General features: G+C 35.9%; 1 protein-coding gene across 1 annotated transcript; it reads right to left on the bottom strand.

Moving 5' to 3' along the window:
- Window positions 1-9,478: 9,478 nt before the first annotated feature.
- On the bottom strand, window positions 9,479-9,640 carry K441DRAFT_553967 (uncharacterized protein; the record flags this gene model as incomplete). The annotated part of the gene is made up of 1 exon (XM_067643206.1): window positions 9,479-9,640. A coding segment is annotated over one exon (162 nt), but the record flags the coding sequence as incomplete, so codon positions are not given.
- Between the last annotated feature and the right edge of the window lie 5,067 nt (window positions 9,641-14,707).

Below are 14,707 nucleotides of genomic sequence, written 5' to 3'. Positions count from 1 at the left end.
TAAGGGTAAAATTTAATATATTAGTAACTATTATTAGTAGCTAATTTAGGTTAAAATGCTATAATAGTAAAGCTTCTATAAACTTTATATATAGTTCCTAAAAGGCTTCCTAGACCTTTCTGGGCTATATCTATAGTTTATACTATTTAGTTAGTCCCTTCTTAGTTTTCTTCCTTTCTATCTTTAAGCTTTTTACTTACTAGGCTAGGTCTTAAGAAGCTTTAGTAATATAGTTAAATAGGTATTAGGTAATATCTAAGTAGTTATAGATAAAGCGCCTATAGAAATTAGCAAAGCCTAGGAATACTTAAATATCCTAGTAGCTCTCTAACTCCAGCTACTCTTAGATTATCTATACCCGTACTAGGTCTATAACTATACCTATAGGTATTATAATATAACCTAGGAACTTAACCTACTTAGTATTAAAGATATACTTTAACGCCTTAGCATAGAGGCCCTAATTATCTAAACATTCTAGTACTTTGCGGATGTATTACATATACTAATCCTTATTTTCTAAGTAGATTAGAATATTATCTAAATAGATAATATATATACGGTTAACTAGTCCCCCTAAAGCTCTATAAATATATAATTAAAATATTATAGGCATATTAGCTAGCTCAAGAGGTATTACTATATACTTAAAGTAGCCATATTAGGTCTTAAAAGCAGTCTTCTACTTATCCCCTTTTTTAATATAGAGCCTATAATAGGCGTCTCGCAGATCTAGCTTTATAAAGATCTTCGCCCTAAATAGTTAATCTAGCATTTTACTAACTAGTAGTAGTAGGTAACGGTTCTTAATTATAATCTTATTAAGACCATAATAGTCTATATATAGCCTTATAGTTCTATCTAGTTTAGGGATAAAGAGAATTAGTATGACTGCTAGTAACTTACTAGGCTAAATCTACCCCTTTTCTAGTAAACTATTAAGGTACTCTTATAGGAATTTAAGCTCTTTATAAAATAGGTTATAAATAGGGAGGTTTAGCGGTTATTTACCTTCTTTTAGATTAATTATATAATTATATTCTAAGTTCTATAAAAGGACTTTAGCTTACCTACCTAAAAATACCCTTAGTAAGTCCCTTAGGCCTAATGGAATATTTAATAGATTAGGGTCGCGTTTATCCTCCGCGTTATTATTAGGTAGGTCCTAAAGCTCCCTTAAAATACTTACAGACAGCGTTATACGCTATAGTGGTTGCTTATATATAGTTACTACCATACGTTAAACTATTATATGCGGTAGCTAGTAGAGGGTAGGAAATTCTTTAACGCAGCGTTTAAGGTGCCGTAGTATATTCTCCGTATATTACTTAAGCTAGAGTAACCCGTAATATTAAAAGTATCTTATAAGATCTTTAAGATCGCCGCCTCCCTTTAGTGTCTCTATAACCTATCTAGTAGTTTCCCGTAGGGTATCTATTATAAAAGGGATATTACCTATACTAGGCTCTATACCTATCTTACTATAGAATAGGGGTTAGATCTAATACTTCTTTAAGTATTATTACGGCACTATTACAGACCCTAGTTAGGGGCTCGCTTAGAGCCTTAGCCCATATATATAGACGTTTCCTTTCCTTAACCTTCTCCAAGTCCTTATCTTGGAATTCTCGTACACTAGCTACCAATAGATTCTTGTTCTGTTAACTAAGCCTTTACATTATTCTAAGACTAACCTCAACTCTACCTTGCGACGAGCGCGCCGAGGCTTACTTAGGCAAGTCAATTGGCAATACGTTTGTTACAGCCTAGAAGAACCAACCTAGCCGATTAACCCTAACCAACCAATTCTAACGCTAGTACCGTACTGCCAAGGACCAGATAATAATAGCGTAATACGCCTGCTATTACGACCTAACGATAATTGTACTAATATGCCTACGATCTACTAACCTAATCTAACCTAACTGATCGACTGACCAACTAAAGCTATTCCTAGACGATCAAAATAGAGGATAGAAAGATACGCCTACAGCTTAAGATAGTAAGGGAGAAAGCATATTATAATCCGTTGCGTAGTGTTCTAGTAAGAGCCTAGAATAGAGTTAGCCAGCTACTTAGAGGAGTGCGAGAACCAGACCTAGACCTATCCCTTACTATAGAGTTTGTAGTACAGCACATTATATCCAATCTCGCTTAATTATCTACGTACTACCCGACCTGCCAATACGCCTACGGAAGGACCGACCTAACAAAAATCCGTGCTAATACGCCTACGGAAGAATAAGACGCTGGCACTGTACTGCTACTAAATAAACTAAACCAAACCAAACGATCGTGCCAATATACCTACGATTAACCAACTAGCTAATAGACTAAGACCTATATTCGACCTACTATTACGACTAGATAACTATACCGATATACCTACGGTTATAAGGCCTATAGGCTACCTAATAAGACAATATCTACCTCAAATTTTTTCCTAGCCTTTATTTGTATAATCTTACCAACCCTACCGACCCCAGGGGGCCCCCGCGGGGGATTTAACTAGCGGCTTAGGGCGAGCCTTTTTAAAAGGCGGGGTAGAGAGCTAGAAGATAATAGAGTTTTAGGAGGAATAATAAAGAACGGAAGGCTCCTAGCGATACGTAGTACTAGCCCGGGCCGGGCTATATAGCAGTAGAACTGTAGGACTGTATATACATATTAACCTCCTAACGTTAGGACTGGCGCCGTACGGCCCGAATTTTTTTTTACTAACTACTGGCTACTCTGCCTACAGCTACCCAATTAACCCTTACTGCTCCGCCCGTAGTAACAATTTAGAACAGATCTAATGCTAAAAAGGACAATATGGCTTTTTTAACGGGGAGGATAAATATAAAGCCTGAGGGCAGGCTTTACTAAAGGGGGGGATAATATTACAGCACTGTTACAGACCCTAATTAAAGGCTTGCTTAGAGCCTTAGCCTATATATATAGATATATCCTTTCCTTAACCTTCTCTAAGTCCTTATCTTAGAATTCTTATATACTGGCTACTAATAGATTCTTATTCTATTAACTAAGCCTTTATAGGTATAGAGCGTATACCTAAAGCTATATCCTCTAGGATATCTTTTAAGCCTATTAGTAATATACGCTCTTCTAATTCTTTATTGTTCTACTATTTAAAGGCTCCTATCTTAAAGCGTATCTTAAAATCTACTTTTATAAGCTAAGGGTATCTAAGAATAAGGTTATAGCCTATAAAGTTAGCCGCCTAAAAGGGTTACGGGCTAACTACCTTAGTGTAGTTATATAATAATAATAATAATAATTCATTGCTTAACGTCCGATTTGGATCCCTATTAGGCCTATACGGACTACTCCTTATTTACATATGGGGAGAAAACTCTATTTAAGAAAAATGAGAAAACCCCGTAATCTATCTCCCTGCCTTTTAGAACTCGCCTACTTAGCGCCTATAAGTCGCCTATAGTGCTCTACTACCTTACTATTTAACCTCCTTGGGAACTACTACTGCTATAATAAGCCTACGGACGCGCTAGTATTATAAACTATTACTCTACTACTGTAGAGTTACTAGGGGGCACCTACTGCTCGCCCCCTTACCTTTTATTACCATTTCCCTTGCAACTTAAAACTAATTTAGTATATTTTAACTAATAAGCCACTAGGTGACCGCCTTAAGGCCTTTTTATATTAAGAGCAGTATATTATAGTTCTCTATACTAGCTGCTAAGAGTATTATTTCTTAATTAGTGCGTAGGGGGTATAGTAGTATTACGTGTTTTAGTGTTTATCTTAGCTAGCCACATTTACATCTTGGGCTACCTATTAAAACACCTACTTAGTAAAGCCAATCTTTTAGTCCTATTATTCCTGTTCTTAAGAGTGTTACTATTATATTTTCTACCTTTATTANGCCTTCTNNGAGCCCTTNGGTATTTACCCCCTATNGNNTTAACTATNCTATNGCTTAGGTTNGTCTTGCCTAANTNAGCCTCTATACCTTTAACTCCTATTTACCTCTCTAGCGTTAGTCTAACCAGTATTATATTGCGGTAGATAGTTTCCTAGCGTTCTTATATATTTTACTTTAGCTCCTTTTTCTATCTTGCTATTATCTTTGCTAATATTTTACGCGTCTCCCTTCCTCCTCTATATAGGCCTAGGCCCTAAAGCGGCACTATTTTTCTTCTGCTTTTTTTACCTGTTTCTCTAATATCTCTTCCCTACTTTAGGGTTATTGGTTTGTTCTCCTATAGGGCACCTTAAAATCCCTCTATAGTTTACTTAGGCGTGTCTTAATATACTTTATAATATTAGAGTTACATTTATTTTACGTTCTTTATATTACAGCGGCTTTAATATATAACTATAGGGGGGGAATATTAGATTCCTTCTTAAGTAGTACTGTGGCCGTTTGCTTATACCCGCCTATAATACTTTAAAGATAGGCTGTCTAGACCTTTTAAAGTAGTTTAAGGAGTAATTTAAGGGGGCCCTTTTTAGTTTCTCTAATGGCCCAAATACTGGATCTATATGTTATAGTTAGCCGGACAACTGCTATATATAGTAGGCGTAACCTCTAGAAGTATAGACCCTATATAGAATTAACAATCCTAGATAAAGCGATAAACTATACTTAGCCTTTATAGGCCGCTTATGCCGCATATACGCTCTACTAGAGCTTACTATCTACCTATACTCCTAATACCCTTAGGCCCTAAACTAGTTAACCCCTAAAGCCTTAGATGCGAATTATATGCTAGAGATCTGCAGATTAATTACGTTTTCTTATAAAATAGATTAGCTGGTATTTCTCTAATAAGAATTAGACTCTATAATATTTTGCCTATTCTATATAAGTGTTATAGGCTTTCTCTAGTGTTCTGCAATTCTTTACGGCTATTAGCCCGTATATAATTAGGTTTATATTATTAATAAAGCCTATTTTCTAGGTCGCCCCTTCCTTAAAGGAGTTAAGTAGGTTACTTATAAAGAAAAGGAAGAGTATAGGCGAGAGGGGTAATCTTTATAGTATTCCTGTTATAACTATAATAGGGGGGCTCTAATATCTACTAAAGACTAATAATGTTTCTTTCTAGCCTATAAACCCTTAGACAAATTATATAATCTATTCTAGGAAGCTCTTTACCCTAAAAATATATAGGAGACGCTTATAGGGTATATTATTATAGGCACCACTAATATCTAGGCTAAGTATTAATACTATAAAGTCCTTTCGCATCGCCCATGCAGATTTAATAGTAGTAGTAAGTAGCGTAAGTGCTAATAGTATTAAGCGGTTCTTTCTTGCCCCTATTTAGCTTTATAGTAGTAAGGCGTATTCCTCTACCGTATCTGCTATATACTCCGCTATTACCCTTTCTAAGATCTTACTAAGGGTGTTTTCTAAGGTAATAGGGCGGTAGTTTTCTGGGATTAAGTAATCTGCTTTACCTTTTTTTTATAGAACAACTGTTATTATAGACCTTCCGAGTTACGGGTAGTAGCCTATAGCAAAGTATGCTCTAGCTACATCTATAAGCTAAGGTGCTATAAGTGGCCTATAGGTTTTTAGGGCCTTATTTAGAATTCTATCTAGTCCTAATACTATATTATTTAAAAGGCGGCTAATAGTCCTAGCCATTTCCTCTATTATTATATCGCTGTTAACCCGCAGGTAAGTTACTAGTATTTTACCTATAATATTACTAAGGTCTACTAGAGCTAGTTAGGGGAAGAACCTTTCTATAAGAATCTTTACCTTCTTATTATTGTTATTTATGGCCTATAATTCTCCTACTCTTTATAGGGGTGGTAGGTATAGGTCTTCTACTAGGCGCCCTACCTTTTTCTTTACCTATTTTGCTATANCCTAAAGGCCCTTATTATAGGGGAGGCTTAGGTTAAAAGTATACTCGTTTATAAACCGTCTCCAGTTATTCCTTACTTCTTTTTTTAGGGTATTCTTTAGCTAGTTTCTTATGTCTTTATATTATCTCTTGTCTTTAGGGTTATAGCTACTTATATATTTCCTTCTTACTTATTATTAGCTAGTAACCAGAACTACGCATTATATAGACTATATATATCGCGCGTAGGGGCCCGGTTTTAAGATCGGGTAGTACTCTTCTAGCCTATTTTTAATTGCTACCTAGATCCTTTCTAGTCTTCGGTTAATTTCCTTAGGGGTAGCTAATAAGCCTCGCTTATTTAGTATTAGGTGGATTTCTTCTAGGTCTTAGAGTTATTGTTTAACTATATTAAGGAAACTGTTTATCTTAAGCTTCCTTATTATATATCTTTTTTTATTTAGTTACGCTTTAGTATCTAGGTCTAGCTATATCTAAATAGGGATATAGTCTAAGGTAAGTGTTTATTCTTCTTTAGGGTTACACCTTTTAAGTCTTTAGTATAGGCCTTTATCTATAAATATAAGGTTAATTATACTTCTAGCGGTGCCTTATTACCATATAATTGCTCCTAAGGGGGTGGCTAGCTTAAGGCCCTAGATATCTATAGCTCTTAGTAGGCACTCTAACTGTTAATCTATAGTAATATAGATACCCCCCTACCGCGGGTAGTAGAGGTTTATATCTCCTAGTAAAATAGACTTTATACCTTCGGTTTTTAGTAAGCTTATTACTAATATAATATTCTCTATTTATGGGACCCCTTTAACCTTAGGGTTATATATATTAATAATTTATACCAGTCCCCTATATATTTAGATTATTATAACTATAGTATTTAGGTTAACTGCCTGCTATAACTATAAGGATAGGCTAATAGCCTTACTAATTATAAAGCACACGCGTATAGCTACTTTTGGTTTATATAGGAGCTAGAATCCTTAGAAGTAGTATATTAATTATATAAAGGTATTATAATACGGTTTTTATATAGTAAGGATATAGTATTTCTCTAGGTCTAGACTATCTAGTAGGGGCCTTATAAGGTGGTGGTTTATATTACCGCAGTTATATTATATAATAGATAGGTAGCGGACCCCCAGTAAGGGTCCTTTAACTCTTCTTTATTCCTCACTTCTTCTATTTCTACTTTCTCTAGGATATTTAGAGCTTTTATCTCTTATGTCTATACTTTAGTTACTACTTATTTTATATAGAGCTTTTTATTCCCGTATTTTATATTCCTATTAGCGCTTCTATATTTAAATCTATTATTATTACCAGTTCTTCCCCTATTCTTACTAGTTAGCTATATACCCTTTATAGGTTAGCTACGAATGTTATATTTGCCGCATTAAGTCTAATTCTTAATTGTTTTGGTTTTAAGCCTACTGTTGCTGTCTATAGGGGTCTTCCTATAGGGCGTTCTCTCCCTTATATCCCCTATAACCCTTATATCCCTAATTAATCTAGTAATATCGTATAGCGTCGCTTCTGGCTCGTTAAGGCTTAGGATAGCTAGCCTAGCCCTTTAGTATTAAAGGTAGAAAACGCTAGAAAGGCGCCTGCGTCCCCCTAGCTTATTACCTATTATTTCCATTTATATAACCTAGCATATAGTTATTCCCGCAGCTATTAAGCCCTTGCCTTCTATCTCCTGTATTTAATATAGTCTTCTCTCTCTCACGCCTTATATATACTTTAGTAGCAGTTTACGCATTTTATTTAGTCTTAATTTAAGCAATATTTTATATCGTAGGGGCCTATACAGTGGCTGTAGCACACCTATGCTGCGTATATAGATTAGGTGTGTCCCTATTATATACAGCAATAGCATTATTTTAGGTGTAGTCTGTAGTTATAAAGCCTTATATTATATATAAGGCCATTTATAATTATTTCTTTTTGGATAAGGAGTTTTTGCATTCCTAGTATATATATGCTAATAATAAGGGAGCTATACGTTCGTCCGGTGTCTCCCTAGTAAGTCTCCGGCGACCCTTATATTCTTTTATTATTCTTATTATATACTTAATTTGCATTTTCCTATTAAAGCCATTAGATTTAGGTGATTTTAAGTCCTAGTATAAGGTGTTCCGTTTATCTTACTATCTCCTATATAATTACTATATTATCCGCCTAGCGTCCCTTTTCTACCCTAAGGCTTATAGAAACCGCTGGGACTTTAACTAGGTAATCCTCGCGGAGTACTTTTATGCCAATACGTTCTCCTAGCCTATCCCCTACCCTTATAGCTTATTTCTTTACCTATTAGTCCTTTAGAGTGACTTTAATATCTCCACTCTTAAGGTATTAGACTATAATAGCGTTATAAACCTCTTTATATATCTTTATAAGGACTTCTATTTCTAATTGTCCCCTAAGCCCCTCTACTTATTCTATATTTAGTCGTATTATAATTATATACCCAGTTATTAACTTAAGGGGGGTAGGTTCCCTATGCTGTAAAAGCATAGCTATAGCGGCCTAGGTGCGGTTCGCCGGTAAGGGGGGGTTATACTTATTTTTAATTTTACTTAGCCGTTAGAGGATTTAATTAAGGGTTTACTAAAGGGGCGCCTAAGGTTCGCTAGACTAGCGGAGCCATTCTACTAACTATATTAGTTCGTTATAGCTAACGGTTACTCCCCTATAATTTTAGATACTAGACGCGTCCAATAGGCTTTATATTTTGTTAGATGCCTTCTTAATAAAGGTATTTCCGCTTTATGGTGTAGTATTCACCTATCTTTGTTATAGAGGGCTATTGCTAGGCGTAGTTCTAGCGGTTACACGCGAGTGCAAGCCACCGTTATTTAATGTGTACCTCCCCTGCGATATATACATCTTAGGGGGATTCTCTAGGTGTTTTTTAGGGTTCTTTTAATTGGTTTTGGTCTTTTTGGGCCAGGTGCAGTAAGAGCTCCTTTTTCCCTAGTTTTAGATGGTATATATAGTTACGCTATTTTAGTGTAGTTATATATATCGGCTACTAATACTATAAGCTTATAGGCACTATATAGTTTAATCTAATACTTATCTAAAAAGCCTATAATAAATTTCCGCTACTTTAGTAATAGGATAAGTTTATACTCTTTTACTCTATTAAGCTAATAAATAAATCTAATCTATCTTATTATTGCTATCCTAATTATTATAAAACTAAGGATATTTCCAGTAGTATGTTTAGTTAGATCTCTAATATCTTTCTAGTCTCTCTAATAATCTTATAACGGTGCTAGGGCACCGCCCCTATAGTTAGCTTGGCGTAATTTTCGGAGTTCGCCTATACCGTATATATTACCCCTTAGGGCCTCCTTTCCTCTTCCTCTCCTTAGCTTAGTATTCTTATATAGTAGCAATCCACAAGCTTTAGTTTAAAAGCATTTATATAAGCCCGTCACAGATCTCTAGTAGCCTTTAGGGTAGTAAATAACTATTTTGCGACTAAGAGCATATAGACCAAGCTTAAGAAGGCTAATTAGCGATATACTATTCTTATTAAAGAACATTGCGATAACGTTAGCGCGGTCTAAATAATCAAGCTTCTACTTAATATGCTCGCGGAACTATGGATTAGAAATTTCCTCTATCTAATCTTTATACCAGTTATTACGGCGCGGGTTAAAAAAAGTAATAGGAAGATATAAGAGGGACGACGTTACCTTAGCTTGCCAGTCGGTAGTAGAACTTATATTAATGCTATTAGCAAGGTAAATAGACTTACTATAAATAGGCAGACGGGCCGGTGGCTTGCAAATTGTAAGATTAGCTATATAGCCGCATCGATATTACTGCCATTATAGCAGGCGATCGATTTTTTAGGCATCTTTTGCTTAGGAAAACTCTACATTAAAGTTAGAATTATATAACCTTCTTTAGGAACCGCCAGAGCGACAATAAGGTTTAATCTATACTATAGTAAGCTATTCTTATATAACGTTTAGATGCTATTATAGTAACTAATATTAACAAATTTGCCGCTTTAAATTAATAGAATTAGACCTTACTGTTGTTAACACTAGGGGTAATTAATTATATTCCCTTTTAACTTTTAAGCTTGGCGCAAGTAATATAACACCAAATGCCTCTTACCAAATTATAGTGTAGAGCTTCTAAATCCTTCTACCGTCGTGTAAAAATGTATATAAATATACCTAAATAGTTAAATCTATCTAAACCATTTGCTAGTTTAATTAACTAAACGAAATAAACAAGTTTAAAGCTTTAAAATATCTAATTAACCAAACCAAAGATTAATGGTTTAAATTATTTATTTATTAGCAAGTCTATAGGAGTATAAATGCGTAAATGCCGTAAAAGACCGGTCCTTCTGGCGAAGCTAAATAGGATATATTTTATCGGTTAACACTAGGCTACTAAATTAAAATGTAATAGTAGACACTACCCTAGTTATAAGAGAAGGAGATAGTCTGGTAAATAACAGTTAAATATTTAAAAGTCAACTAAGAGGGTACATATTTTAGTATTAGTCGTAATTAAAAGGTTGGTATTAAGGAGTGGGCGCAGGGCACCTAGGGTAAGGCCTTATAGCAGGGGTATTATAAAGGCAGAAGTGGAATTTAAGAGAGAAAGAGCTAGTAGAGAGGGCAGTAAAGGTAATTGTTTATACTAACTTAATAGCACGAGTGAGTTGTATCCACGGGCACGAAATACATGTAGTATTGTATGCTTGTTTGGATGGTGACTGTCGATTATATAAAGCAGACTACGTGGTCTATATACTGATGCACCTCCCCCCTAATTAGTCAGTGCTTTATAAGTGCACTAGACGCGTAAGCGAGTGGTTGGTATACTGAACGCGTAAACGTGTACCTAGTGTACCGAACGCGTAAGCACGCGTTTAGTATAACAGGTGCTGTAATTATACACTAGCAGTACTTAAAAAATGAAACCACCTGTGTACAGCCTCTGTAATTGCTTTAATAAAACTATAGAACACAAAGGAAAATACATAGGAAATCTCCCTAAGGTGCCGTCTAGGCTGCCTTCTAAACGGTGCCCTAAGCTAGCCGTAAGTTCTGCTTACGGTCCGTAAAATAAACCGTACGGCCTTTCGACGGGTAGTAAGTTAGATTTTAAGGGCCGCTAAGGCGCTAGTGCTAAGCGAACTAATAGCGATTTTCCATCCTGGGGATGGAAAATCGTGATTAGTTAATTTAACCACCCTATAAAATTCGGCAGGTTATATAAGTCCACTAAGTTCCACCGTAGCTTTCTACCATTTTCCACCTATACCGTATAACGAGCCGTACGGCCTTCCAACGGGCCGTAGACATACCGTAGGTGCTCCGTTAGTCCCGTTCTACCCATTCTATAACTTTTAGGTTAAGCTTATTCGTGTTAATTAGGGTTTTAAGGGCTTAATACGGCTTTACCTTAGTTATAGCATCCGCTGGGTTGTCTCCGCTACTAATCCATTTAACCTCTATAATCTTATGTCGTTTATAGGCCTAACGTAAGCACATTAGGTCGACTATAAGCCTCTTCTCTTATGTCGTACCTAGTTTAACTAGGCAGTTGTAAAGGGACTTTAAATTAGTGTATAAAACTAGGGGTAACTGCTCTAGTTATAGAATCTTCTAGACCGTTAATTTAATTGTAGCTACTATATTAAATCCATAAGCTAGTATATATAGTTTAGAAGCTAGTATACTACAGGTTACTCATTTGCACTTAATTAAAGACTAGTATAGTATATTTACGTCCTAATTGCGGTCCGTAAGTACAATTACAAAGCCAATTTGTAATAATAGGTCTTTATTATTGGCAAAGGAGGCATCTATAAATGCTAGTAGGCTAAGGGAATTTAGGTCTAGTGGTATAAAAGTAAGTCCCCTTACTACATTGTTAATTTACCACTAAATGCACTTATTAAGCTGCTTAACATTTTCTTCTTACGGATTTACTGCCTGGGCTATAAAGGACAAGTTATAGGCAGATTCGGGTTAGTAGACTGTGGCAATATAGGCGCCTCTTACACGCTATACAGCGTATTAGTCCTTTATATTTATAGTCTTATAGGTCTCTTTACGGGAACTAGTAAGGTCCGTAGGCTTTGCTATAATAAGCTTTAGGTTTTAAGCTTGGCGTTTTTAAGTTAGCTTAATTAGGTTGCCCTTTTATATAATTAGGCCTCCATTAAACTTAATCGGATTTTACTTAGTTAACTACTCTTACGGCTTTACTAAGAACTTAGCCTTTTATAGTTTAGTTTCTTTAGCGTCCGTAAAGGTCTGGTCTGCTAGGAATAGGGTATCGTCTATTTGAAGTCTAATAATACTAAGGCCATTTGGTGGGCTGTATAGGAGGTAGGGGTTATAGGTCGACTGTTCCATTTTAAGCTTACTAACGTAATACTGGTGGTACGTCTTAAACCAGTAGTTCCTAGCTTTTAGTACTCCGTAAAGAGGTTTTATAACCCGTAAAATTGTTCCTAGTTATAAGTTAAGCTCACGGGGTAGTCGTATAAAGATGTCCCTACTTAGGTAGGTGTTAGACTGTACGTAGGCTTGCGAGATATCCCGTAAGTATAGGGCTATAGGTTTAGTTTGCTATAGTCCCAGCGCAAGTATAAGTATAATTTATTGGCTGACTTGTTAAATTGTAGGTAATTATATAAGGACTAAGTCCTTTTCCTTGTCGTTATAAGCTTGTATAATAAGCCTTAATTTCTTAAAGGCTTTATTAGTACTAGGGTGCTTAATCTTATTAATGAAGTATAAGTTAAATATACGGACGCCTTACGGGACGTTTTTCTCTATTATAACTGCAAAGACACCCTTTTTAAGTAGTCCGTTAATCTCTTTACGTCGTAAGTCCGTAAACGGGGTTTTCTATACTAGAACTAATATATCCGTAGGCAGAGATTGCCTTGCGGATATTCCTGTGAAGGTTAGGTAATTTTCTGTTATAGTGTTCTTAGTTATAGGGTGCTTTTAGGGGCGTCCTCGACCACGCTTTATAGTAGGTTTAGTAGGTTCAGTGGGTTTCTAGGGGACTTCTAGGGTAGGTAAGGGTGCTTCCAGTTCGTCTGGTTTAACATTATAGGTGTTTTTAGGCCGAAAGTAGGGTTTTACGGACGTGCTTCTAAAGCTAGTTAGCCCACTAGGAAGCTATACACAGCATATCTCATTTTCTACGGCTAGTAGATAATAAGGTCCATTCCAACTGCCGCTTTTACGCCATATAAGGACTTTAGAGTTAAGCGGGAGGTCGTGTACTAGGGTTGTGTTAGGTCCGTTACGGTAGTATAGGGCGTTATTAATAGCTTGCTTGGCCTATAGCTTAACTATTTTAGTTATTGCCTTCCGTATTATAGCTACTTATTCCGTAATAAATAGGGCAAGAGGGCCTAGGTTGCTTATCCTTAGGTAAGCTCCGTAAACTAAGAGGGTAGGTACTAGTCCGTTAGGGCCAGCGGTGTCGTTAACAGCTTTTACGGCCATCTATAAAGCCAGTTCCTTTTAGATGTCCTTACACTCGTCTATAATAATCTAGTAAGCTCTCCGTAAGGCTAGGTAAGCTCGCTTAATAAGCCTAACGGACTAGTGCGCCTTAACTAGAACAGCTTTTATTAATATAGCCATGGCCGTAGTATACTGCTGGAATTCCTTGCTAATAAAGTTCCTACCGGTGTCGTAGGTAATATACTGCGGAGGTCCGACGTATGTGTCGATCTAGTAGGTTTGTAAAATATCCTAAGTATATTTTATGGATATATTTTGCAACTAACGGGCGGCTTAATAGTGGGTTACCTTATCGATTATATATAATACTAGACTGCCGTTAATATACATAATATCCACATACACTAAGTAGTTAAAGTTAAGGTCCTTATAAAGGGTGAACTTAAATCGGCCTAGGGAACGTCCGTATTTCTAGTAGAAGGAGTAGTATTTAGTTAGGTAGTTAATTGCCTTTCTATTAACGTCGTTATATCTAAAGCGTTTAAGGACTCTATACAGCTTTTCGGCTAATAGGTAGCCAAAACAGTGGTATAGGCGGTAGATCTTAGTACTAGTAAGGTAGCACGGGTTATAGTTAAAAGATTCCTAAATATAGGTCCGTAAAGTCTCTCCCTATATAAGGAATGGGTGTCTAAATCGTTGTGTAATTAGTAGGGTAATATGCTTACTTCCTAGGGCAGTTATAGGGCCAATTAAGGTGTCCGTAATATTATTGTAGTATACCTATAACCTATCTATGTCTGTAAGACAGAGTAGAAAGGGGGTATCCGCTTTTACTACGTGGAAGTTAACTAGGCTAATTAGAGTCTTAACTTTAACTAATCTAATTAATGCGGTTAAGCCGATGCCGAATTAGACGTTTACGGCCCTAGTTTGCGTAATATTAATGTCCGTATTATTATTTGTAGTGGTCCTATATATAAGGTATTATCTATAGCCTACGGTAGACTTCTTAGAGGCACCTATATCGATTATAACACCGTAGAATTCCTTGGGGGTATAGCGTTCTATAGTGATATATATAAATAGGTCCTGCTCGTGATCTATAATATCTATAATAGGGGTACTTGCGGAATAGTTTTTAGGCGCAACTAAGTGTATAAAGGAACGGTTGGCTAATACGGTCGTAATATTAAAGGCTTGGCTGTCCGTAAAAGGTCCGAAAGTAGTTAGGAATATTTCTAAGGTCTCTTATTCCTAAGCGTTTAAGTTAAAGTTAATTATAAGGGCTTCTATTAACTTATTAGGGGGCTCTTCTACTTCCTTTTCTTTATATTTTAAAATAAACTGGTTAATACGGCTATTAAGTCTCTTTTTAGACTTATTACGTTC

This window comes from Cenococcum geophilum (genome assembly GCF_001692895.1).
Source record: "Cenococcum geophilum 1.58 unplaced genomic scaffold K441scaffold_15, whole genome shotgun sequence".
Taxonomy (NCBI): domain Eukaryota; kingdom Fungi; phylum Ascomycota; class Dothideomycetes; order Gloniales; family Gloniaceae; genus Cenococcum; species Cenococcum geophilum.
The sequence above is the reverse complement of the archived record's forward strand: the minus strand, read 5'-3'. Positions and strand labels throughout refer to the sequence as shown.